This window comes from Eulemur rufifrons, chromosome 4 (assembly GCF_041146395.1).
Source record: "Eulemur rufifrons isolate Redbay chromosome 4, OSU_ERuf_1, whole genome shotgun sequence".
Lineage (NCBI taxonomy): Eukaryota > Metazoa > Chordata > Mammalia > Primates > Lemuridae > Eulemur > Eulemur rufifrons.
The window spans coordinates 79,109,180-79,132,471 of NC_090986.1; the positions used below are offsets into that span (position 1 = coordinate 79,109,180).

General features: G+C 43.8%; 1 protein-coding gene across 2 annotated transcripts in view; it reads left to right on the forward strand.

Moving 5' to 3' along the window:
- ATP8A2 (ATPase phospholipid transporting 8A2) overlaps positions 1-23,292 on the forward strand; it is a 494,649-nt gene that overhangs the window by 284,765 nt on the left and 186,592 nt on the right. For both annotated transcript variants that reach the window (XM_069467429.1, XM_069467431.1), the window contains exons 26-27: positions 2,687-2,870; positions 6,788-6,898. In XM_069467429.1, coding sequence (XP_069323530.1) covers positions 2,687-2,870; positions 6,788-6,898 — 295 coding nt within the window. The remainder of the gene's footprint in view (positions 1-2,686; positions 2,871-6,787; positions 6,899-23,292) is intronic.

Sequence of the window (23,292 nt, forward strand, 5' to 3'; positions counted from 1 at the left end):
CTTGTTGTCTGGCCAGTGCTAGTGACTTGAGTGTGGTTCAGAGACAGCATCAGCGTCCCCTGGGAGCTGGTTAGAAACACACATTCACAGGCCTCACCCCAGAGTGAGGTCGGAGTCTGTGTCTACAAAGTCTCTGCGTGATTCTGATGCTTGCTTAAAATTCGAGACTCACTGATCTAGGCCAGTGGTCTCCAAACTTCCTTTTAGTCGTAGGACTGTCTAGAGGCAAAAAAGATGTTTTGAAGTCCAATTAGTGAAAGTATTTCACTAACCTGTGATCTACATCTAGCCGCTGCGTGGCTGGTGGGGCAGCTGAGAGCTAGAAGCTAAGGAGGGATTCGCTTCGGTCTGCTCAGACCACATTGCAACGTCAGGATTTAGAAACTCACTCTGAGACCAGGGCTTTTCTAGATCACATAAATTAGCATATGATCATTAATTCTATAAAAGCAGTTACCAAGGTTTTACTCAAGTGTCATATCTGAAATAACTTTAGAAAGCTAGTTTTAAAATTTCAGGAGCACATATCCTATAAAATGAGATACTCCAGGATGATGATTTTTTTATTTAAGTGTCAAAAGGAAAACTTACTGCTCATTTTAGAATCTATTGTGTTAGCCAAAAAAGTGGATGGAATGCCTCTCCAGTTGACTGAACTCATTGGGTTTATATTTTTATTCATAATGCACCAAAATAGGTTATAGAAGTATCCCAAGCACCCAGCTTGGCTCGGATGTGCTCTGGAGTTCTTACTTTATGGGTTGAATTATTATATGTTGAGAATACTTATTAAGTGTGGCATGTGACTCCAGGTTACAAATTCAGATGAAGAAAGAGCTGGTTTGTGCTTCCTGGCAACGAGTCATACTGAAATTCTGCATATGGCTGAAGGGGAAAGGCGCCTCTTCAGTTCTGTAGAAATTAGCTGTTTGACATCTGTTTTGAACCCCTAGTGTGTGCTAGAATTATGTTTTCTCAAGGCATTACAGCTGAGGGCGTAATAAATCCTTGATGAGAATTTCATGCTCCTGTTTTAGGATATACTGGGGTATGATTTGCCTTGTGTGCCCTGGTCAGGTTTTCTTATTTTTGCTCTTGGGAAAAGGCAGCTGTTGGATGTTCATAGGTTGGACTTTAAGCCATCAGGATCCTGACTTGCCTTGACTTCCTTGAGGTCCAAATCCCAGAGTGGCAGATCCTGTGACTCTGTCTGACTTGCTCTTTGTTACCCACTGGTTGGTTTAGTGCTAAACACCCTAACGAACATCTAACAATTTAACCTCAGAGAAAATTTTGGATCTGTTCAGCTCCTTCCCTGTCCTACCTCCAAGATTCTTCCAACCCCCGACAGTGCAAAGTGGCCAAGTTTTCTGTCCTACCGGCTTCCTTTCTCTTCAGATCACCCCAGGTTTGCTGATAAAGAGGCCACCTTGCTTGACCACCTGGGTGGCAGGTAGACTCTCAAGGAGTTGTAGCCGCAAGCCTACCCAGTGCTGCTTAGGTGTCTATTCCGTGCTGTCTTGTGATATTGTCGTGCATGAAGAAGAGTTGAACAGTAAATGATGGCCTTACTAGTGAATTTGTATTGGTTTTTTTTTTTTTTTTTTTTGAGACAGAGTCTTGCTCCCTGGCTACAGTGCAGTGGTGTCATCACAGCTCACTGCAGCCTCAAGCTCCTGGGCTCAAGCAATCCTCCTGCCTCAGCCTCCTGAGTAGCTGGGACTACAGGCGCACATCACCACATCTGGCTAATTTTTCTATTTTTTGTAGACATGGGGGTCCTGTTATGTTGCCCAGGCTGGTCTTGAACTTCTGGCCTCAAGCAATCTTCCTGCCTCAGCCTCCCAAAGTGCTAGGATTACAGGTGTGAGCCACTGCACCCGGCCTATTGTCTGTTCTTATACTCTAAATAAACACTTCATTGTAGTTGATATTTTTCTCCTTCAGACCCCGTAGAGTTATATTGGGTCTTCTTCCCAGATGACTTAGGAGCTTACGAAAAGCCGCCCACCATCCTGGAGTCCTTGTGGAAACAGCCTCTCTCAGGCAGCAGCTGCGCTTCTGCCCCCTTTGGGCTGTGCCTCTGCAGCGTTTGGCCCTGGGAGACCTTCCAGCCCTGCCCTCTGCCCCGGCTGCCCCGCAAACCCCGTCTCCTCCTCGGGGTGGACGTGGGGAAGCCTCTCTCCTTTCCTCTCACCCTAACCCTCTTCCTACACTTTCTCATGTCCTGCCAGTTTTCTTTCCCTTCTGTAAAAACAGATCTTACAGAAAGTTCCCTTGCCAGCCCTGGGTGTATATGATGAACCGAAAAGCAAAAAGGGGGCCTCTGCTGATGTATCGGGAAGGCATTTCTAAAGGCCTCTGTGACCAGTGTAACGGCCCTTCTCCTGCCGCAGGGCACATGTGCCCCTGAGAGTCCGTGCGTAGCTCCCACCGCACAGGGCGATCGCACGTAGGCTGTGTTTTAAGTTAGTTTTGAGTTGTGTGTTCCATCTGCAAAGTTGGCCGATACTTGAAAGCCACAAGCTACTGTTTTCTGAAAGCTTCTTTGCACACGAGCATAAAACGTATGTATTGAATTTGGAGGTTGTCCAATAACTGTCCTCTCCACGCAGCCGAATGTAGATTACAGCTGTTGCCTCTGGAAAGGCGCACGCAGTCACGGCTTCTCTCTCGTCTCCCGCAGGGTGTCTCCTCTGCAGAAGTCCGAGATAGTGGACGTGGTGAAGAAGCGGGTGAAGGCCATCACGCTCGCCATCGGGGACGGCGCCAACGACGTGGGGATGATCCAGACGGCCCACGTGGGTGTGGGAATCAGCGGGAACGAGGGGATGCAGGCCACCAACAACTCAGACTACGCCATCGCGCAGGTCAGCGGCGCGCGTGGCCAGCTGTCCCATCCCATTGACAGCGATGGCAGCTGGGCACGAGAGCCCGGCCCTGACCCCCAGTCCAGCCCCGAGACCTCTGCCACCCCTTTGAGGTGGCCGGTTAGATGAAACCACAGGCCTGTTTGGATTTCGCTGTGGTTTTGATCTCGTGCAGTTGGGAGGCCCCGTCCTGCCGGTTGGGTTTCTTTTGGCCAGCTGCGGGGGTGGCTGGGCTGCTCGGTCATCCAGGCGAGGTGCCACTCCTGACAGATAGGTCCCTGATCCTACGGGTAATAATCTCGTTCCCTCAACTCCTGCGTCTGCCGCGTGTGCTTTTTTTCTCTCTGTGTCCCTGCTGGAGAGCAGCCTCGCTCTGGACATCCGTTCTCGACGGCCCTTTCCTGGCCCCACCCCTCCTTCCAGAGGCACCAGGGCACTCTCGGGTCAGGCGTTTAAGGTCAGGGAGAAGCAGAGATTTACAGCGGCTGCCGTCTCTGTAGTCACGACAGGGTGCGGCCCAGGGCCGCTGCCGTGAGATGAATTGCTGAGAGCGGGAGCCGGTTTGTGCAGTGACTCCATGCTTGGTAGCAAACAACCCCCTGCAGCGAGGCCAAGTTCAGTCCTTTCCTCTCTGATCTGAGCCTTGCATGTAGAGGCTTGCAAGGCACTGTGTGGTCACTGTGCTTGTGGCCTGACAACGAAAGAAATGTCTACTCCTTAGTGACAGCCAAAAGGTGAAGGAAAATAGTCAACCTCCTGACCCCTAGGGTACATATCTGGACCCTTTGTCCTGCTGAAAAACCCAGAGTACCTAGACATCACAGTGACACACATCACTTCCTCCTGGCTCCAGATTGCGATGTCCTGATTAAATGTCTGCTTCTTCCCCGGGTAGCCAGAGCTCCCTGTTTTTGCAGTGTTTAGGCTTTTGAAGAATGTGTTAACCTCAATCACAGGAACGCAGGGAGTAATGGCTTTTTCCTGCTTCAAGCTGAAATCGGGGGCTGTGTATAAAACGTGCACGAGTTTCCCGCGACCGCAGGGCTGCAGGCTGGCTCTCTGCAGCCTTGGGGCTCCACCTCCCCAAAGGGGCCTCTGTGTTAGATCACCTCTCAGGTTCCCTCCCGGTTCGCGGTTTTGCAAATGCAGGGAGGAATTACAAATCCTCCTGGCTCTGAAAAGTGCATGAAATCAATCTTGTTCCTTTGTTGATTTCAAATAAATCCTCAAGATAATTCCTGAAGTAGGTAGGAGGAAGAATTTTGATATTACAGGTGGGAAAACTGGGGTTCCTTTGCATCAGGTGACCTACCTCAGGTCAGAGTGACCGTCTGGGGTCAGAGAACGGCAGACCCAGGAGTGAACTTGGGGGACTGGCCCCACACACCTGCCCATTTACTTTCCTGAGTCAAACGCTCCGAGGCCTGGGGGACTCGCACTTCCTGAGGTCTGTCAGCAACTGGAGATGTTATACACCCCAGCGTTATTAAATACTTGAGTTATAACATCATAGGGCTGGAAGGGATCTTGAGAGGTTTCCTAGGAGTTCCAGGCAAATATTTGTCTGTCTTTTTCTTTAAAATGTCTAGGGAAGGGAGATTCCATGATCTGCTTTATTGAAACTGCATACTAATAGGATGTGGAACCCAGAGCAATTGCTCTCTTCAAGTTAAAAGCATCAAAGAAGGATGGAATGGGGAGAGGGCTGTGGAGCTCCACTTGGGGTTTCTCTTGCCCCTCCAGCATAGAGTCACCTCTGTCAAGGGCACCCATGAGGGCCCCTGCGGCTGTGGGCCCTCCTTTCTCCTGTCCATGGTCTCCTTCCCGATTGGGTGAGATGCTGTCATCTCGGGGCCAGGTTCGTGCCACAATTTGATGACTTCCCTTGCCCCTGTTGAAATGATAAACATCTCTGGTTGAAGTTTACACCTTGTGTTTATTTGTTCATTGTAATGTGGATGAATTTTTTGTATTGAGCTTTTGAGGAAACACCCTGTAGGGTCCTATACAGAAGTAAAAAGATAATTTAGCTCCAAGACGTATCCGGGAAAGTTACGGGTATCTGCGTGTGTGTGTCTGTGTGTGTTCTCTGTGCAAAGCTCTGGTTTTGCTTCTGTGCCGCCCACGCGTACATCCGTGTGCACAGGGGCAGGCCGGGGACTGACAACCGCCCTCCTCTTGTCGCCTTGCCCCGGGCAGCTTTTGCTGCCGCTACGTAGTATCACGTCTGTTCTCGGGAGAGAATCTTCCTGCCCTCTACCCTCGTAATGTTTTTTGAACGACCTCATGAAGACAGCATTTTGATTTAGGAGATATATATATATATATACACACACACAAATCACTGTGGCACTCAGGTTGAAGTGTTCTTGGGGATGACTCCAGCAGATGTTCTCTGTGCCCATTGAAGTTTAACACCAGGGGTCCAGGTCAAATGCAAACTTCCTTTTTATTTGTTTTGCTAGTTATTTTATGATTCCCCATTCCCCGTGGGAATCCTTAATGAGCCTTTATGGGGAGTTTTATTTTTCCATATGTCCCTCCTTCTGCTATTTTGAAGTCATCGTCTAGATTTTGGAATATGAGGATAAGCCTCACCCCGATCCCCTGAAGAACTCGCTGGAATGTAACTTCCAGTAGGATGTATTCCCTCCTTTCGTGCTAATGGGAATTACTGTGTAGTTTCCTCTTGAAAAGAAATGTTTTATAAAAAGGTATTGTATTTTCAGTCAGGGGCTTTCTTTTGTTATAGAGAATTATATTTAATTTCAAAAGTCATCTGACATTAATAGAAGTTTGAAATCGTGAAAGAATATCTAATGTTCTGGACACTCTCGATACGGCCCGACTGTCTCCCCTAGCGCTGTAACGGGGCTAATGCTTGTTGTGCACCTGCTGACACCACAGCTGAGAACAGGGGGAATGAAGGTTTTCATTCAAGACAACCAAAGGGGAACCCAACCCTGCATGAGGCGAATTGAACACGTGACTCTAAACGGAATTGCCCCAACCATGTGTTCATGCCAGAGAGTGACGCCATCTACCAAACGGAAAAAAAAACAAAACAAAACTCATTTCCTTCCCTCCAGCTCAAGGTTCCTACTTTTTGAGACCTCTGTAACATAGAACACAGACGGTCAAGCCAAGCTAAGGGGAGGCTGAGGAGATAGGAACCCGCCCCAGAGAGGACGCACGTATTTTGTTGGGGTATCTTTGATGGCTCCTGTCTCAAACTGCAAGAGCCATCACCTCACTCTCAGCTGAGTGTCACCAGCTGCTCCTGACCACATAGCACTCGGCAAGAGGTGCTCTGTAATAGCTGGGGACAAAAAAGGAGAATAGAATGGGTCTAGAAGCGGAGGCAGAGTATGTGTGTGTGTCTGTCTATCTGTTTATGTCTGTGTGTCTCCATCTACGTGTGTATGTCTGTATGTGTCTCCATGCATGTAACTGTTTTTAACCTGCAAGCTGAGAGTGGAAACAGTTTGTACATGTGTGTTCCTTTTTAAAAAACAAGACACAGTCGCATGAGTGTCCCTGTCCCTTTCTCCTGATGTCACTGTAAAATCTGTGGTTGCTCAGAGGCATCTGATTCCCACTGTACCTGTCTCTCAGTTCAGGAGGTCACCTTCTTTTAATAATTAAGACCCGAAGAAAGCATCAGCTTAAATAGAATTTCATGAGACTAATAATTGGCGGTCAAGCATGTTTGGGGAAAATAACCATTATGTAGATTTAAGACAAGATTTCGGTTGTTCTCCCTGGGCCCAAAAGCTCTGCCTTCAGGGAATGGTTTTCTCAGGTCACCTGCAGAATCCTCTACCTACCGTGTCTGTCTTCTGCTCAGAGGGACATTTTGTGATGTTTATCCCTCAAGGATAGGCTCTTCTGAATTGTGTTATTTTTTTCCTGTTTAGTTTGCCTACTTAGAGAAGCTTCTGTTGGTCCACGGGGCCTGGAGCTACAACCGGGTGACCAAGTGCATACTGTACTGCTTCTACAAGAACGTGGTCCTGTACATCATCGAGGTAAGAAAGGGAGATTTTTTTTCTTTGTAGAGGAGGGCCCTTTGACAGAACATCTGTGGATGTTTAAAGTATTTCAAGGAAGGGGTTTGTTAATGTAAAATTAGAGAAGAGGTGCTACCGTGACTTACTCAAACCTGGGTTTCCGTGAGCTCCCTTGCAGCTGGGTGGACCATCAGGTCTGGATCCTCTGTTCTGTGACCAGAGCCGGCATCTGCCACCGTCCTTCCCTGCGCAGCCATGCCTGCCTCCCTTGCACACCCTCTCGTTCCTCTGTTCTTCACCCTGCTGCTTCCTTTGTGTCCTTGGCCGGAGCAGAATGTTGCTGTCACACCCCCCGTCCAGGTGGGCAGAACGTGGCCAGCCAGGCTCCCACCTTCCCTGGTGGACAGTGAGACGTTGCGGGGCAGCTCGGCAGGTTTTTCTTTCCTGGAACAAACAGGGCCTGACTTCTTGCTGTGTTTCTATGGACTCGGCAGGTTTCCTGAGCATCCGCTTGCTGCTTTCGAGCTTCCTGGACACTGGTCCTTACCTGGGGAGGGTGTGGCCATGAGGGAGTGGGGAGTACCCCAGCAAGGTCATTGAGAACATCACAGTGAGCTTGATGCTATCGTCAGACAGTTTCTCAAGATGCTGATTCAGTTACAAGTAAAACACATGTGCTTGCTAGAGGAGTGGGCCCAGGAAAAAGTGGACGCTTTATGTTTGCTATCAGTACCAGCCACCCCGTTCTTCATTTTCAAGAACAGCTCTGCTGTAAAGGTGCAGCTTTTGAGGCCAAGATGACTAGTAGATTTCCAGATGTGTTTAGAAAAGAGGAAGCAGGCAGTCACTCCGTGGAGGAATGCAATGCTAATGGTGTTCTAATATCTCGTTCTATTACGGGTTATTTCATGTTTGATTTCTCAACTTTTGGCAAAGTAATAACCAAGGCACAGATCAACTTTTTCTGATGCAGTCTCTTAAAATACTCAGTTCAGATAATCTAGTAAGTGGCTTGCTAATGTAACTATGACTGTTTCTTTACCAAGTCCTCTGATCTTTCCCATTGAATCATTTAGGTCAAATATATAGATTCATGTTACTCATCTGGTAATTATTATTAAATTGCTGAAGAATGATTTTCCCAAGTTGTGCAGGTTCTTCACTGCACAAGGCTGCCCAGCCAAAAGGGGAAAGGAGGCAGAAACGTTGCTTTATCTCTCGAGCTGCCCAGAGCCCACCCAGAAACAGCAATGGGTTTTCCAACGTGCACGGGGGCAGCTTACTGGCCAAGACGTGTGCCCAGGATGTGGCCGCGTCTGCAGATGGCACGCTTCTTCCAGTCCACACAGAGCTCCTTGCGGGCCGGGAGCAGACCTGATTCTCAAAGAATGGCTCAAGCAATCAGAAGAGATCCGGTTGAAGTCCTGAACACTGACCCGTTCTTCCTACTTGGAATCCTCTGTATCCTGTCTGTTGGCGTTAAACAAATAGGTAGTATTTCTCTAGGAAATACATGCCGCAGGGCCTTGAGAGATTTGGAGTTATAATTGCCATTTTATGCTTCTCTGCGAAGATCACAGAAAAAAAAAAATAACTGCCATTTTGCTCAGTATAATGAGGTTAAAATCAATAATTTAAAAAATTATCCCTGATTTGTCTGCTGGGTTTGTGCTGTAATATTCAACTCAGTCCACTCTGGGTAAGAACTTGTGGAGGCTGGTGTAATAGTTTTGGAGTTTCTCTCTTCTTCCTGCTCTTATTTTTACAGTGCCTTTTTGGCACTTAAAGATGCTCGTCCCCCTCCTTCTCCCACATTTCTTTGCATCTGTGATAGGAGTCACTCCTAAATGTCACTTTGGGTCATAGATGATAGTGTGAGGGGTACTGGAATTCCTGCTCCTATGTGCCGGCCCAGGGTTCCCAGCATTTTGTGCTCCTGTAGCTCTTAGCTTTGCGAGGTCTCTTAATAATCTGGTTTCACTCACAATCAGCAAATTACAGATAGTCTAGACTCCTTGTGGAGACATTCTGCGTGGCGCTCCCAATACTTTCGCTTTCAGAGCATCTCTTGGGGCCCCTTCTTAGTCATTTACACCTACTATCTTGCTGGCTTTTTTTAAACTTGAAGTGGGCTGAGGCTGAGAAGAGTACAATTTTAATCTGTCTGAAAAATTCCATTTGGAACAAGGCCCCGAAAATGCCAAGCCGATGCCTCCAATTAGTATTTTAGTTGCAGCCAGCAGCAGTTGTTAGTGGTCTTTTGTGAGCTGCCTTTTTAAACATTCTTTATAAAATTTAAAGACTATAAAAAGTCTTTACCATTCTGAACCTGATTTTATATTTAGCATTTCTAGGAGATATTCATTTGAAAATCAAGAAAACAAAATCCTAGGCTGAGCCCGAGCTCAGACCGTGTCTGCCATGGCCAAGTCACTTCCTTTGCATCAGCATGCACTTCAAATATAATTTCAGAAATAGGAAAGTATTAATACTACTTGCATGCTATTTTAGTGTGTTTTGAACTGTAAGATCAAAGATTATTGTATGTTGATTTGCCCATTTGCAAAGAACACTTTTTTGTTCCAAAGGTAACCTTATAACTAATTACTTAAGTGAGAATAAATTAAATACATTACTTATTTCTCTTAAATAGTTTTCATGTAACTGAAGGAGAGTTCCTTCACAATAGCCAGCATGTTCTCATCTCAAATGTCTTCTGAGATACATAATTTCCAGTCATTTAAAAACAGTGTAAAAGGCAAATTAAAAAAAAATACACACGTGTATGCACACGACATGACACACATTTTATGGCCTTAGCTGTTATTATGGGGATCGTTATATGACTTGAATTGTCAGTGGAGCCTGTGGGGAAGACCTGCAAGCCTGTGATGTAATGCAGCCTCCTCACTTGCTGTACTAACCTTCCCGTGCAAGGGACACGTGGACCAACTCATTGCTGTGTGGAGCACAGAGTTCTCTGTTCCCGCACCGCACCCCGGACGTATTATCTGTCCTGACTTTTTTCTTTGCAGTTACGCAGGTATTTGTGTGTACAGACAAGTCAGAGTTTTTAGGTAAATGCCAACATGCTGTGCAATACTTCTGCAACTCCTGTTTCACCTAAGGGTGTGTTCTGGAGATCATGCCCTGTTACCACATATGAAGCCCGTGTGCGGCATTTCACAGTGTGATTTCCTGCGATTGGTTTGACCATTTCCTGCCCTGATAAACCTTCCAGTCATCTCCAGTTTCATTCACAAGAAGTTTTTTGGAACAGCAGCTTTCTCTCTATGCAGGCCGTAACTATTCCACCAAAATGATAGTGATCCAATTAGACACTTTTCACCACAGTGCCTTGAACATAACACACGCTCAATGTATGTATTTTTATCTGTACAGCAGGTTCTTCCTTGCCGACAGATCTTATCTAATGCTTGTTGAGTGTGCCACATAAAATTTAATCAGGCCAAATCTGGTTCGAGTGATTTAAAAAATAGGAACAAAATGATAGGACCTGTGGTTTTGTGGTGTCTCTGTTACTAGGTAAAACTAAAACTGTGTGCAACCTTTGCCTCCATCCCCTCTACTACTGCCTTAATTTAGTACTTTTTACCTTGTGGGCTGCAAAACCACTAGTTTCTCCTCCTCAACCATCTCTAATGCAGCCAGGATAAGACTTCTGAAACATACATCCGATCGACTGCAGTGTCTGGCAGGGTGTCTGGAGCAGAGCTGCTCAGAAATGCTGGCAGTGAATGAGTGAGCGAACGTGCTGCTCTCTGCAGCCCCTTCCAGGGCTGGCATGTCCCCTGCTCTCTCCCTGTTCACCTGCCCCTCTGTGGTCTGGGTCCCAGCTGTTACCAGCCTCCTCTGTCACTTCATCCCCTCACTTTGTTTTCCTTCAGTGTTACTGAAGTATAATTAACATACAGAAAGATACACGCCTTTTAAGTGTTCGGCTGTATGAATGAAAACCGGATTTTTATCATTAGAAACAGACTGGTGATTTCCTGTCTGCCCCCCCATGGATGGTGACAAGGGTGTCACGAAGAGCTCTGGCGATGGGTGGCGGTGGTGGCTGCGCAAGGTGGGAATTGCTGGGACTGCAGAGCACGTGTGGACCATGGGGACTTCCACTTACAAATGGTCAAGGTGGTGGACTTTATGTTGTATGTGTTTTACCACAATAAACAAAAGGCTAAAAAAAAGAAAAAGAAATAAAAAAGTCACAAGCACTTTGCTGCTTTCCTCACTGTGGGAGAAACAAAAATATGTAAAGACAGATCCTATGCTTTGGGGAGCTTGTCGAAGGCTTGGAAAACAAATTTTACACGTAGTTTTGTTTTGTATTAAACTAATTAAATGCTCAGTTTCATGGCTGTGGCCAGATGGACCGTATTTCTCAGACGGTAAAATCCTGTTGTGGGCTAGAGCTCTCAGAGCTTCCCAGCCTTGCGGGCAGGTGGGACTCCTGTCAGCCGGCTGGAGGGGGTGCCTCGCTGTGTGTCCGGGTGAGGGGCTGGGATGGGGTAAAACTAGCCAAGGGAAGGAGGGAGGGCTGGGTGGAGGATGTGAGTGGCCAGGAGGGGACCTGAATATCTCAGCAGGAGTTTTGTTGCTGTTAGAAGCTGGGATTCTTTTTTTCCATTTTGGAATAGGCAAATTACATAGTAAAGGTGATTTAAGAAAATTTGTCTGTCGATACGTAGGGCAGATTGTAAGCAGAGAACATAAATATAATTTTGTAGTTTTAATCCTGGGGCATAAATCATGACCACTGTGTAGCTATCTCCCCATATAATTTTTAAAGCAGAAAGCACAGACTGATTTTTAAAAACTCTTTGATTTTGGCAATAGGAAGAATTTGCCTTAAATGCAAAGACTGGGGATGAAGGGGTTAGGGAAGGATCCCTTAAACATTTTTGACCTGTCTGTCATATCTTCTTAAAGAGAAGGGTTGAATAAATTCTTTAAAGTTCCTACATCATTTATCAAACTAGGAGTTAGTTATACAGAATTTCCTGAATAGAGTACAGTCTCAAAACACACAGCTCCGGCGTTTTAAGCATTTACTAGGTGTGCATTTGTCCACAGACTCTCTGAACCACTGGGAAAAGGTTATTTGGAGTAAAATTTTTAGTGGCGGTAAAATTCAAAGAGAAAAATAATAGAACATGACTTGAATTTAACCTATATTTCAAAAAATTATAATTTGGATCTCTCGTAAACTTTGGTATAACATAAAGAAAATATGCCAGAGTATCTTTAAAATAGAGGTGAGACTTTCAAATCATGGTGGTGATTAGTTAGTGGTTCCTAGTACAGAGAATAACCATAACATGTGGATGTTGATGTGAAAAAATGGAAATTATATACTACTTGGAGTTACTACTTATTTTTGGCAACACATATAAGATATTTTAGTGTTTTCTTAGGGTTGTTAAACTGATATGGGATAAAGGCCAGGAAATGGTATGTATATTTAGCACGGAGGTCTGGAAATATTATCACTGAATGGGAAATAGAGATTCTAAAACCACAGCAAATTTGGGACCAAGTGAAACCTAAGTAACAGAATTCAGTTGACAGCTAGTTAAAATCTGTCATTATCTCACAATCCTGAAAAAGGCAAACAAACAAAAACCCCTCTATTTTATAATACTATGGAGTATGAGAAAAGGCAGTTCATTTTCTGTTTTCAAATTTAAAAAGTAAAATAAGGCCAGGTATGGTGGCTCACGCCTGTAATCCTAGCACTCTGGGAGGCCGAGGAGGGAGGATCGCTTGAGCTCAGGAGTTCAAGGCCAGCCCCTGAGCAAGAGCAAGACCCCGTCTCTACTAAAAATAGAAAAATTATCTAGGCTTCGTGGCATGTGCCTGTAGTGCCAGCTACTCAGGAGGCTGAGGTAGGAGGATCTTTTGAGCCCAGGAGTTTGAGGTTTCAGTGAACTATGATGATGTCACTGCACTCTAACCTGGGTGACAGAGCGAGACTCTGTCAAAAAAAAAAAAAAGTAAATGAATTGTGGTTCATGTATAACTTGCCATTCTAATCCAAAAGATTTCCAGTAGATGATTACTTTGAATTTTTTATTTCCCTGTAAACATGTATATATTCCCTTTCACTGTTTCACAGCTTTATTTTTTTTCTATTGGAACCGTGAGAGGTTTTTTTTTTCCCCCCCTCTATTTTTCAGGTCATTATTATTTGAAAATAATTATATCTGAATTGCCCCTTCTTTCATTTACTGAATGATTGGCTTCTTGGTTGGGGAGCCTTAATTAAATATCAGATGTTAGTGCACACAGATGCAGTGGACTTGGTCAGCCGCATTGCAGACTGGGATCTATTCCCAGTAGTAACTGAGTCTGCGTTGTAAATGATGAAGAAGTCACTGGCTTTGGAGTAGATTTCACTTTACATGTTAGAATTGATAGAGAATAATTGTTTTAAACCATGATCAAAAATTGATCCAGTGACTTTTTCGCCTCTTACAATTTTAATACGTTGGTGGGAAAACTATTTAGAGACCCTTCCCATTGGGCAGTTGGAAAATGGGAGTTAACTGGAAATACAGACATTCTGAACTCTGTTTTCCTTGCCTTCATTCTGCAAGTCAAGCACTCTGGGGTCACGGGGACAAGACGGCCAAGACAGCCCCTGCTCTTGGAATCGAGCGGGGAAGTCAGATAAGCATTCCCACAGTTAAGTGCTGGCTTAGAGGAAGACAGCTTGCAGTGAGAGCTCCTAGAAGTGGCCCTTTACAGGGTGCTGGGTGCAGCCTTGGGATCCCAGAATGAAATGAATTAAGACCTGAAGAATGAGTAGGAACTGATCAGGTGAGGCCCGGGAGATGTATCAAAGTGAGGCCAGCACTTGCCTGTCCCATCCACATGCTCTGTTTCTTCCCGCTTTGTGAGAAACGTCAGCAGTTAGCCGAGCCCTGGGTACTTAATGGGGAAGAAGTGCAGTGCACTGGGTGTTGCATTTCAGCTGGAAGATGGCTGCAGAGCCATGTGCTTGGCAGTGTTCTCTTGGAGGCCAGCTGGTTGCTGCTAGTTGATAGAGCTGGGAGTTTATTAGCAAAATGTGGGGAGAGGGTGAGGGGACGGCGAGGAGGTAGGTATTAAACCAGAGAAATACTAGCAGTCTGAAGGGCTTCCCTGCAAGATACACAATCACTTTGAACTTTATAAAAATAGATTCTTACTGCCCTTTCCATGTGACAATATATGTTTTTTTTTTTTAATGATGTTTTTGCAGCTGCCTTACCTAAAAGGATCATTATAAAGATCCACTACTAAAAAAAAAATGATTTAGGCATTGATGGTTTAAAAATGTAGTCTTTGAAACTCTATAAAATGTTTAAATCTCCTTGGAATAAAAAAATGCAAGTCCAAACACAAAGCCAATGCAGAGGACTTCCAGGGCGCCTGTGAACTGTGGGAGGTTGGCCCTGCGCTGGGCTGTGCTCTATAACCAGGGCGCCCACTCTGTTACCGTGGCAGAGATGAAATAAAACCCCCGCCCGGGGGTCCAGCTCACTTCACCCCGGGCATTAACACTCACCTATTTCAGCTGGCTTCCCTTCCTTAAAGGCCTGTGGCATTCAGAGACAGCACTCACATAGTTTAGTAGCCATTGCTTATAAGGGTGAAAGTTACTTTGATTTTCCAAATTGGTTATGACTTCCCCGAGGACAGGGACTGTTTCTTTCCTACTTTGCCCCGTACAGGACTAGTGCACAGTGCTCTATAAACAGTAATCCATTGCCCATTTCAGTAGAGGCAGACATGTAAGAATCTATCAGGCATTTTTTGTTTTAGTTTTTGTTTTTTTTAGAATATAAGAAGTTATTACTTAGATAGCATATTATTTGTCTTTCCTTTTAGGAAATGCCTTTTCTGATCTAACTTAAATCTTTCCTAGTGTAATTTTCATTTATGAAGAACTATGGCCTCCAAGGACTAGAAGTTAAATTTATATTATATGGTATTTAACCCCATCTTTTGAGACAATAAAGAATAACTGTGATTGTATTCTTTAAGCACATTCCTACTTTAACCTAATTTTTATTTTGGCTGCCAAATAGATTTCATTCTTGTAAAGTTGACTTTACAAGTTAGGTTTTTTCCTACTGGTTTTTCTTGCCATGCTAGTTTGTTTGTGTTGCCCTCCTATATTTTTTACTGTTCTTTCTTCTGCCAATAGAGACCTACTTGCCTAAAACTTTTGAAATCAGATTTCCTTTAATTTTTAAGAACAGTTCTGTAACAGTGTCTGAGCACAAATTACTGACCATGCCTGTCTATCCATTTTTCTCTCTGTGTACCCAAATAGCACCATTCTGAACAAGTGGATTTCAGTGGTATCTGAGTAAGGGTGGTAGGAAACCCAAGATGGAGAATGGAGGCTTGAGGAGTAGGCTGCAGAAAAGTCGATGTGCCAACAGGAAGACCACCTTCTGTAGCAGGCCAAGGAGAAGACAAGGGGAAGGAGGCCAAGGGAATTTGTTACGTCCCGCGCTAGTAGGGGAGAATGATTCTCTTCGTCTGACAGTCATGCATCTGCTTGTGGAGGGTCTTCCCTCCTTTTCCTGTAAGCTGGTCAGCCTGACTTAGGAGCTAGATGTGGATTTTAGCCTTTAGTTCTAAAACACTCTTACGTACACAAGTAACATGTATTTATGATGATGCAATTCATCTTTCTTTTTCTTGGACTTAGGAGTTTGCTGCCTTTGACCTTTAGTTAAAATAGCTTCTATTTATAAGTCTCACATCAGGAAACTCATCTCTCCTCTAATAAATGTTCATACTTTTAAGTGGTGAACAATCTTCATTGCATGCTGACGATTCATCGGAGCCATGGTATTGGTTTCCCAACAGATGTCCTGAGCATTTAAAATGCTCTTCCCTTCTCAATTCCAGTGTCCTGGCAGATCAAGCGGACTATTTAAAGACTATTCATGAATAGAAGTCATGCATTCGCTTTCTTGCCTGGCTTTTCAACCGAGGGAAGGCAAAGTAGATTCGTCCTGTTAAATACTTCATGTACATCCAGAACATGCCAGTAAAATATTGATTAAAATATTGGCCCCCTTTTATCCAGGGATTATAGGATAAAATTCATTATTATTCCTTTAACTGTGCTGCGTGTTGTTTTGATAATCTTTTTGTTAGTCCCTTGCCAATTTGAAAGTTGCTTTTTTTTACCATAAGGTATTAACTAGAAACTTTTGCCTTCTTGTTAACCTCAGCTTATAGGTTGCCTTTATTCTATTGGAAGTATTTATTAGTATGGTATTCCATTTTCTTTTTTTATAAGTCATAATTTTCATGCAGTAAAAATTAACCCCCCCTAGTGCACAGTTCTGTGAGTCTTGACAAATGCACACAGCAGTGTCGTCACTACCACACTCAGACACAGAATGGTGCCATAGCTCCAGAAATCTCCAGGCCCCTGTCAGCCCCTCCCCCACATCAAGTTCCTGGCAGTGACTGGTCTGTCCTCTGACCCTACAGTTTTGCCTTTCTCAGAATGTCATATGAATGAAATTGTGCAGTGTATGGCCTTCTGATCCTGATTTCTTTTACTCAGCATAATGCATTTGAGGTTCATCCATGTTGTCTCAGTAGTTTATCCCTTTTTGTTGCTGAGTAGCAGTCCGCTATGTGATGTACAGCAGTGTGTTTATCCATCCTCCTGTTGAAGGGCAGTTGGGCTATCTCCCAGTTTTGATGATTATGAATAATGCCTCCTATACACACTCATTTTTAGGTTTTAGTGTAAACATATGTTTCCATTTCCTTAGTAAATACCTGAAATGGGTGTGTCTGTTTTATTTCCGTATTGAGCATCTTGTCATGGGCTTATTTGCCATCTGTACCTCTTGTTTGGTGATGTCTATTCAAATCTTTTATAACAGCCATCCCCAACCTTTTTGGCACCAAGGACTGGTTTCATGGAAGACAATTTTTTCATGGAAAAATTCACTATCTGAACGACCAATGTATTCTCCCATTTAACTTTTCCAAAAGATTTGCTTTTTAAACCAAATGTTTGTTTGTAATCAAAACCCTACCCTCATCTCTAGTCTCTGGCAACCACCAGTTGTGTATTAAACTAAGTTAATATGCATTTTTATTTTGGGTAGCAAAGGACATGGTCTTGGATATTTGGAGTGTTCTTGTAGTCATATCGGAACTTTCTGAAACAAATAGGTCAGCCTGGAAAACCAGAGGATAAAGGGGCATTTGTGTCTTCCCTCTTCCCTCCAGTTCCCCGTGCCCCTCCCTTCGGTTACATGGGGGAAGAATCAAGCAAGACCTTCATCACCCCAAGGGCCGCTGCTTCCCTACTGACATCGGCCAGGCCTCTCTGCCTCTCGGATTCTGGGATGTGACTTTCCCGTGGTTCTGGAGTTCTGGAGGCCCAACCCCAGGGGGCTGTGAACCCGTGAACCAGAGGCCAGGCAGTCACTGAACTCCAGGGAATAGCATCGTTTAAGGCAGGGCTTGGTAAAAGGTGACCAGAATAGCAAAGACAATAAGAAAGCAAGATGATGGTGGAGAGGGGTGAGTTGGCCTAGTGACCAGCACCTGCCACCCCTTCCTGTGCAGAAGTGCCAGGAGCCCGCAGACGTGGCTTCCCCTGGAACCGCCGCCCTTCGCCAGCAGTCTCACTGGTCCTGCCGGTAGCCGAGAGCCGCGTGGTTACAGGTTACAGTCAGGGCGCAGGGGATGGCGCTTCCGCAAGCCGTGCAAACCCAGCCACACCTCCTGCCAGCTCTCAGCCTCACTGTCCTTTTCTGTGCAGTGAGGATAATAGAAGTAGACACACCAAAAGTCTGTGAGGATGAAGTAAAATCATATGAGAAAATCCTTAGCATAGTGCCGACCACATAGTGAGCCCTCCAATTAAACATTACTATTATTTTAAGGTATTTAACACTTGACAGACCATATAACTATAGCATTGTTAAGGGCTTGAGGTTCTAGTCCGTGCTTCACCCTGGTTTAAGAATCTGCCCCACAACAGCATGGCAGTTACTGACCCTCCGCTGGAGACCTTCTGGGACTGGGGTAAGCCTTCCCTTCTGTATCTGGAGACAGCTCCACCTTAAACATGGCTGTTCTGGGCTGCAACTGTGTGTCATCACCATCTCACAACATAACCATGAGTGCATCTGCTAGATTAACTCTTAAATTGCTTGCTTCCTGTCTGTGCATTGCTAATAACCGATGTGCTAGCAAACAACTGTATTCCAGTGGTGTGGTCACCCATTCATAACTGAGAAATAATAATTCTCACATCATCTGTGGCCTCCTCTTCTCCCCTGACCCAGGGTGGTATCTGTAGATTCTTTAGTTAGCCTTGGACCTCAGATTTAGCCTTGGACCTCAGACACACACACCTCGCCTGAGTTATATCATCATGAGCAGTTAAATGAAACATGAACCCTGAAGTGCTTGTCCCTTTGAAACTGCAGCCCCAAAGTGTTGAGAACCTCAGATTCTAAACAGTAATAGTGCATATTTGTTGAATCGAATTGAAAATGGTTGTGTGCTCCATGGTATTTCAGAATTATAGATATATAGATATTTTAAATGATAGTAATGTTAACTCTGTCCATATTTGGAAATAATGAAAAATTATGTTAAGTAAAAAATTCAGTGTAAAACCATAGTATGTATATAATGGCTACAATGATGTGAAATATTTATGTAAAATATTAAGGATCAGAGAACAAAATACAATAATGTAATTAGCTTTTGTTTAAAGTTTTGTAGAATGTTTTTCTTACACAGTTAAAGATAAATCTCAGTGTTCAAAAGAAAAAAAAAAAAAAAAAACACTGCAGCCCCTAAACAGTCCACTCTGCCTGGAAGTTGCTGGAAGGAATCCACGTGAAAGTGGTTCCTCTGCTCCCAGAACATGAGTTTTCCTGGATTGTTTCCAAGCCTAACCATCAGCCACCTTCCCTTCAGGGCTCTCTTAAAGTTCACCTGCTCCGGGGCACTCTACTATAAGAACAAGCAACAGTGAGGTATACCCGGCCACTAGCATTTGCTAATCTGGAGATGGAAAATAAATTTTCCCAGACCCTGTTTCTCTTCTTCCTGCTGAGTGTATTTTAAATCTATAAAACCTGGGTGCATTTTGGATATGCTCAGCTTTTTGGGGTGCTTGCAAGAGAAACCTGTCCAAAAACCTAACCTCGCTACCTTCTTCATTTTTGGGAAATGAAACAAAAGTCATTTTTTATGTTAATTGACATACCAGAATCTAAATGGCTTAAATTAATAACTTTTTAGAGCAGTATCTAGAATTTGCTCTATTTGTGTTCACGATTAAAGATAATAAACTCAATGTTAAGAATGCAAAAATGAAATAAAATATAGCATCCATCTCCCTTGAGCTATAAAAACCGCTAACCAAAAACTCATGTAACCAGTGTGCCAATATCAGACACTGGTTATGATCTATGTACATTTACTGTACAATTCAAGTATAAAAGCTTTTGTTTTTTTGGCAGCCCAGATAAAAATAATAAAATATTGCTGCTTATTTCCTCTTCGCGGCAGCTGTTGTTAACCACATGCAGCTGACGTCAGTGTTTAGTCACAGAAACAGAAAACACAGGCCACCGCGACTGAGTGTGTCTCGTCAAGCCTGTGCTTCTGAGTCAGCTGCCGTGTTCTTCGAGCCCCAGGTCAGGGTCTGGGCCTCCTGTCCTTGATCTCTTTACGTCTCTGAACTTCTTACAATCAGCATGGTCAAAGCCACTAGTTCTATGAATCATTTCGTAAGTATTTCTTAGTCCTTCTAACAAGATCATAAATTTCCTCAAGAGCCAGAATTGCATCTTTTGTTTATCTCATTAATTTGTTTCAAAGCAATCAGGAAAGTGGCAGTCGGTGAATAACATATACTTGGTGGATCTCTGTTAATTTATCTGACCGTCCTCTTTGACAGTTCTTGGGAGAATCTGTCACCTCTTTAATGGGTCTTCCTGTGGTCTGTGAGGGCCCTCTTGAGAAACTACTGGGTCTACACAACAGTGCTTGCAATCCTGACATCGGCCCCTGCAACTTGCAATTTCAAGTTAATATTTGAATCTTTCCCCATTGCCTACACAGAAATGTGTAAGTCTTCCAAGTGACCATCACACAAAGACTTCTTGATACACCTCCGTTTCAATTGCTCTGGAGAATGTCTGCTTCTTTGAGTTGTTGCCTAGAGGTTTTCAGAGTCAATTTCAAGAGTACCATATAGACTGTATTATAAAGTGAAGCCATCCAAATATTTTATGAAAACCTGCCCAGCCATTTCTACATGATGTGGTAACAAGCAAAGAGGTAAAAATTTTATTTATCTAGATTAGGCAGAATACTGGTGCACACTACTTCTAATACCATGGGTCATGCCTGTATTTTATCTTTGTATTATGTATGTGTATGTGTGTATCTCTACACACATATACATATGCCTGTGTGCATACATGTACTTATATATGTGTGTGTCTGTACTATCAGGCTTTATCAGGGGATATTTAGTGTCCGTTTTTGAATCTTTACTGGAAAAAATTTTGTTGGTAATGTAACAGATATTTTGTGTGAACCATTAACAAGGAGATGCTGTGAAAAATTCCTTTGCCATCTAATAGGCCATGGGGAAGACCACGGGTAGGGGCCCACATTAAAAGGCAGGATTTTTCTGATATCACATGTATACTCAGGTGAACATACTTTGAACTCTTTTTACTTTTAAAAACAATTCCACTCTCTAGTTATTTAAGTAAAATTGGCATTTGAAGACCGGTGCCCTGTTCACCCACTTCCACATGGCCAGGGGGCCCTGAAGAGTGGTGTGAACTGTTTTGGGGAGAACGGACATGGGGGCAAGGAGTCGATCCCCATCCACACATCATCCCCACCTCTTCCAGACTTGTGGGTTGGTTTGGTACGTGGTTGGCTTGTGTCGGGGGTGGGCAGTGCTGTGGGGAGAGGGCAGAGGCTCTCGAGGAGTTTGTGAGTTCAGAGGTGTCCCAGTGTCCGTGAGTGGCATGTTTTCCATCAAGAGGAAAAGAGAGGTGGGGATTCAGGATGGTGCAGCCACCTTGGTGACCAGTCAGCAGTTTCTCATACAGCTGCGTGCACACTCACCTCCAGATCTTTCCATCCCACTCCCGGGTAATCACCTAAGAGAAGAGAAAACTTACGTTTGCTCAAAAACCCACGCCTGAGTGAAGCTTTGCGGTGCCGTTATTTCTAATCACCAAAATCAGGATACAGCACATTTGTCCCTCAGTTGAGACATGGATGAACCGTGTGGCACGTCCATGCGATGGAGCACTCACTCAGCAATAAAAAGGAACAATCCGCTGGTACACACAGCAGAATGCTTTGGTGTGCAAATGCATTATACTAAATAAAAGAACCCAGACTCAAAAAAATGAGAAACTTCTGTATGATTTTGTGTAAATACATGATTCCATTTATTTGACATTCTGAAAAGACAAAACTCTGGTGACAGAAAAATAGATGGGTGGTTTCCAGGGTGCAGGGGCGCAGGAAGAGGGTGACTACAAAGGGGCACGAGGGGATATTGGACTGTGGGTTACACAATCAAGTTGTCAAAACTCAGAATGTACACTCAATTAAAGGGTGAATTTTACTGTATGGAAATTATGTCTAAAAGTAAATACAAAGCAGAGAGAGATTCTAGAAATTGCTTCTTTGTATTTGAGTCAGGCCGAGGGTCACATCTGTCAGAAAGGTCTCTGATTTATGGGGTTTATGGGCTATTCCAACTCATGCACAAGCTTCAGCCTCTTGTTTGTCACCTTAGCATTTAGGCCTCCTGGGGGTGACCCATCCATCCATGGCTCAGTTTTGACACAAGTGACAGGGCTGTGATCAAGACCTTGGTTCTGTACCTGATAAGCCAGAAGAACATTTGAGAAAACTAAAGCTGAGTCTCTATCAAGACAACTTAAGCCTGGAAAAGCTGTGCATGTACTTAATATGCACATGTGAATAGTAGGAAGAAATTTTCTTCTCTTTCCTCATTTCTGGGAGACCAGGTGACTCGGGAGTGCTGGGGCCAGGGTTTTCTTTGGTGCCATTGGGCTGTCAAAGCTCCATAGTCCTCGTTACTTTTGAGTTGTAAGAAGATGATAGTTAAGATGCTCATGTTTGTATATATTTCCTTAACCTTTAAATATGAATATTATAGTAAATCATAAGCCACAACTCATAATGCAGAGAGACCTTCTGTGCCCACATGTTGCATATTTAGTCAATTTCTTTTCCATATCCACTAAATGACAGCTGAAGGAATTTCTTCAGGATGACAGATTGTCAGCACATTGACATAGATTGTTTTAGATGTATATTTTTAGTGGGAGTGCATGATTTTTAAGTAAACTTTTCTCAGAATTAAAATAATGGGGAGAAGAATTGCTAGTTCTTGTGTCAAACTTACAGAATTATTTTTACCTTTTTGGATTATAGTCAACCTCATTAGTAATTATTAACAACTGTCTTTAAAAAATAAAGAAATTCAGAGTTTGCTGAAAAACATACTAACATCTAGAATAAAGCTATTGATAAACAGTAAAGAAATTTATCTTAAATCTCCTTGGCTCAAGATAAAATAGTCTAGAATTTTTTCTGGTCCCTTATTGCATTTTATTACTTAATCATTCCTTAGAAAAAAGACTGATGAAAACGTGGTAGATGGAGAGGGCATTTCTTTGCATTTATTTGTGAGCTCAAACTAAAATCTGGAGTTGACAGGTCGATATTTCCCTAACATATCTGTTTTAGAAACTATGATCACTTCATAGGATCCTAGTTTCTTAAGAAAAAATACCTTTTCAGGATTAAGGGCTACATTGCAGAGTTATGATCTACTTGCTACTGGAGTATTGGAAACCATTCAGTAAGAAGGCTGCATGTGTTGTTTTCTACCTGGGAATGTTTGAGACCATCTCTTCCCTGTGTAGGAGCCGCGAGGACTGGTGTTTGGAGAGGAGAGTGGGATACGTATTAAATTCCCTTTAACATAAGGAGTGTCCAGGCTGGTTCCCCAGAGCATGGAATTAGGCAGGACCTAAGTGGGAAGAGCTGTTTCCAGACAGGAGAGAACAGGGCTGGCTTCCTAAGGGACTGTCTTACATCTTCAGCATTGGCCCAGAGGGATGTGTTTCTTCATGCTCCTTTGAAGCTGCCGTGGTGCTACACAACAGCATTGCCTGCCGGAACCCTTAACTCGATTCCTTCTAAAGTGCTAAGATTTTAAAGGAGAGATCTTAAAGGACATGGAACCCAGGGAGGAGTGAGCACTATAAAATTGATGAAGAAGGTCAGTTTTTTGTAGAGGAGAAAGCAGTTTTCATGTTTCT